General features: G+C 36.6%; 1 protein-coding gene across 1 annotated transcript; it reads left to right on the top strand.

Moving 5' to 3' along the window:
- Window positions 1–862: 862 nt before the first annotated feature.
- LOC126668612 (agmatine coumaroyltransferase-2-like) lies at window positions 863–2,163 on the top strand. Its single transcript, XM_050361801.2, has one exon. The coding sequence runs from the start codon at window positions 863–865 to the stop codon at window positions 2,159–2,161; it is 1,299 nt and encodes a 432-aa protein (XP_050217758.1). The 3' UTR covers window positions 2,162–2,163.
- The last annotated feature ends 324 nt before the right edge of the window (window positions 2,164–2,487 follow it).

The following is a 2,487-nucleotide window of genomic DNA, read 5'->3' as shown; positions in this document are numbered from 1 at the left end:
TTAAAAAAAATAGAGACATTCCCTTAGGTGCACCTGGTGCACTTGTTAAGGAAACAGGTGCACCATGGCACTTGTTAAGGAAACAGGTGCACCATGGCACCTGTTCATGCGTCCTGCTGTCATTGAAAGGAGGGGTAAATGGTATTCTGACTTTGAGCACGTGTAGGAATTGGAAGGAAAATGCGTTAAGTGTCAACTATTAGCCAAAAAGGGTAAATATGTAATAAAATGATAGTAATGTAAATCTTACCAAAAAAAGTGGTGTGCGTAAACAAGTCCTATAATAGGACAATTTTTGTAATTATCTCAAATTATTTTAACTATATAAAATTAATTACTTTAATTTCAATTTTAATCTTAAATCTACTACTTTATCTATTAGAAAATTAAAATAACATAACATGAATTTAAAATTATTATTAAAATTACCAAAATTGTCCGCACGTTGGGCGGACATCAACCTAATTAGAAGAGATTTTTACTGCATTATCCATGCACTAGTCTATTATATAATCACACGTTATTAAAATAGTGGCACTAATATAATTTTATTTATTATTTTTTTACACTTTTGAATATTAATATTATGACAGTGCCATCATTTTAATAACGTGTCATAATGTGATAGGTTTATTACATGGATGACGTGATAATATTATGATAGTGCAATTATTTACTTAACGCAAGAATCTGTTTAGTGCAAATAATATAAATATTATTCTTCTTTTTCACTTGGTCACCTCCATGATCCATGTAATTATATATTAGACCTCAAGTAACGCCATGGGCTATATATTAAAGATCATAATATACTTTTATTTTGGGCAATTCTGTGTCGCATAAAATGAAAATAAATGTTAGAATGGAGAGGACAAAAACTGTTAAGCCAATTTATAATGATCATAACAATTCTCCTTCATCAACCTTAGAGTTGATTCCTCTGAGTGTATTCGATAAGTACACCTACAACACCGAAGCTGCTTTTATTTTTGGGTATCAGCCACCAACACCACCCAATGCCACCATTGAGTACGGTCTCAGAAGAGTCTTATCAGAATACAGAGAGTTCACCGGCAGATTCGGAGAAGACGAGAAAGGCGATCCGGTCATTGTTTTGAATGACAAAGGAGCCAAGCTAGTCGAAGCATCGGCGGACTGTAAGCTGGATCCGGTGCCGATGAAGCCGTCTCCTGCTCTACGTTGCCTTTATCCTAGCTTGAACGAGGGAGAGGAGCTAGTGGTGGTTCAGCTCACAAGATTCACCTGTGGCTCTTTGGTCGTTGGATTTACGGTGCACCATTGGGTTGGTGATGGAAGTTCACTCTTTAAGTTCTTGGTTGATTGGGGAAAAGTTTGTCGTGGAATCGAGATTAGCACGCTTCCTTTACATGATCGAACCATCTTTAAGCCTAGAAATCCTCCACCGTTCGAGTATGAACATAGAGGAGTTAAGTTCATCGAAACATTGCTCAAAGGTTGCGCGAGTAATGTAGAAAGCAACAATGATATTGTAGTTGAGAAAGTTCATTTTACAGTGGAATTTCTTTCCAAGATCAAAGCTATGACCAAGCCATACGGGACTTTCGCAAGCTTGGTTGCTCATCTGTGGCGAGTTTTAACAAAAGCTCGCGGAATCAATGGATTCGAAGCGAGCCATGTTATTGTCTCTGTCAATGGTCGCACGAGAATGACTCCAAAAGTTCCCAATGAGTACATTGGCAACATGGTGCTATGGGCATTTCCAAGTGCAAAAATCAATGAAATACTGCAGCAATCAATGCGTGATGAGTCTAAACTCATTCACGACGCAATTGCAAATGTCGATAACAACTATTTCCAATCATTCGTCGACTTTGCTACGCATAAGTTAGCAATAGAAGAAGTTAGTCCACATGCAAAATCAAGCGATAACTTTACTCTTAGCCCGAATTTGGAGGTGACTAGCTGGGTGGGATTCCCGGTTTATGATGTCGATTTTGGAGGCGGTAGTCCTTATATGTTCTTGCCAGCTTATTTTCCGATGGAGGGAGTGATCTTTCTCATACCATCACCTGCAAGAGATGGAAGCATTGATGCCTTTGTTTGTCTTCTCCAAAGCATTTTGTCCAAGTTTAAGCACATTGTCTATACACCACAGGATCATGGCCAGAGCCACCTCTAGTCCAAATGGAAGGTCAGCAATAAGCATTTTGATAAGCAGATATGTAATTTAACTTTTAAAATATTAGATGATCTGCAAATAATGTTGCGTATATCACGTAAACAAATGAATTTTAATGTTTTCTTTGATATATGATTAATAGAAGTTTTTATAGTTTAAAAAACAGATAGTGTTTGGTTCAATTTTTTTATTTTGATAAAAGAATTTGTATATTAAAAGCTACAAAAAATTGAAAAATTTCACTATTCAAAGCTTACGCACAAAAAACGTCGCACAAAAGTACCACATTCGAGACTACGACTTTGAGAGTAAAGAAAGTGCACACT

Source organism: Mercurialis annua, linkage group LG2, assembly GCF_937616625.2.
Source record: "Mercurialis annua linkage group LG2, ddMerAnnu1.2, whole genome shotgun sequence".
In the NCBI taxonomy this organism is placed as follows: domain Eukaryota; kingdom Viridiplantae; phylum Streptophyta; class Magnoliopsida; order Malpighiales; family Euphorbiaceae; genus Mercurialis; species Mercurialis annua.
Note: the sequence above shows the minus strand (reverse complement) of the source record. Positions and strands in the feature narration are given on the sequence as shown.

What these genes read in the sequence shown, in the direction of transcription:
- LOC126668612 (XM_050361801.2), top strand. Translation starts at nt 863, where the DNA reads ATGGAGAGGACAAAAACTGTTAAGCCAATTTATAATGATCATAACAAT.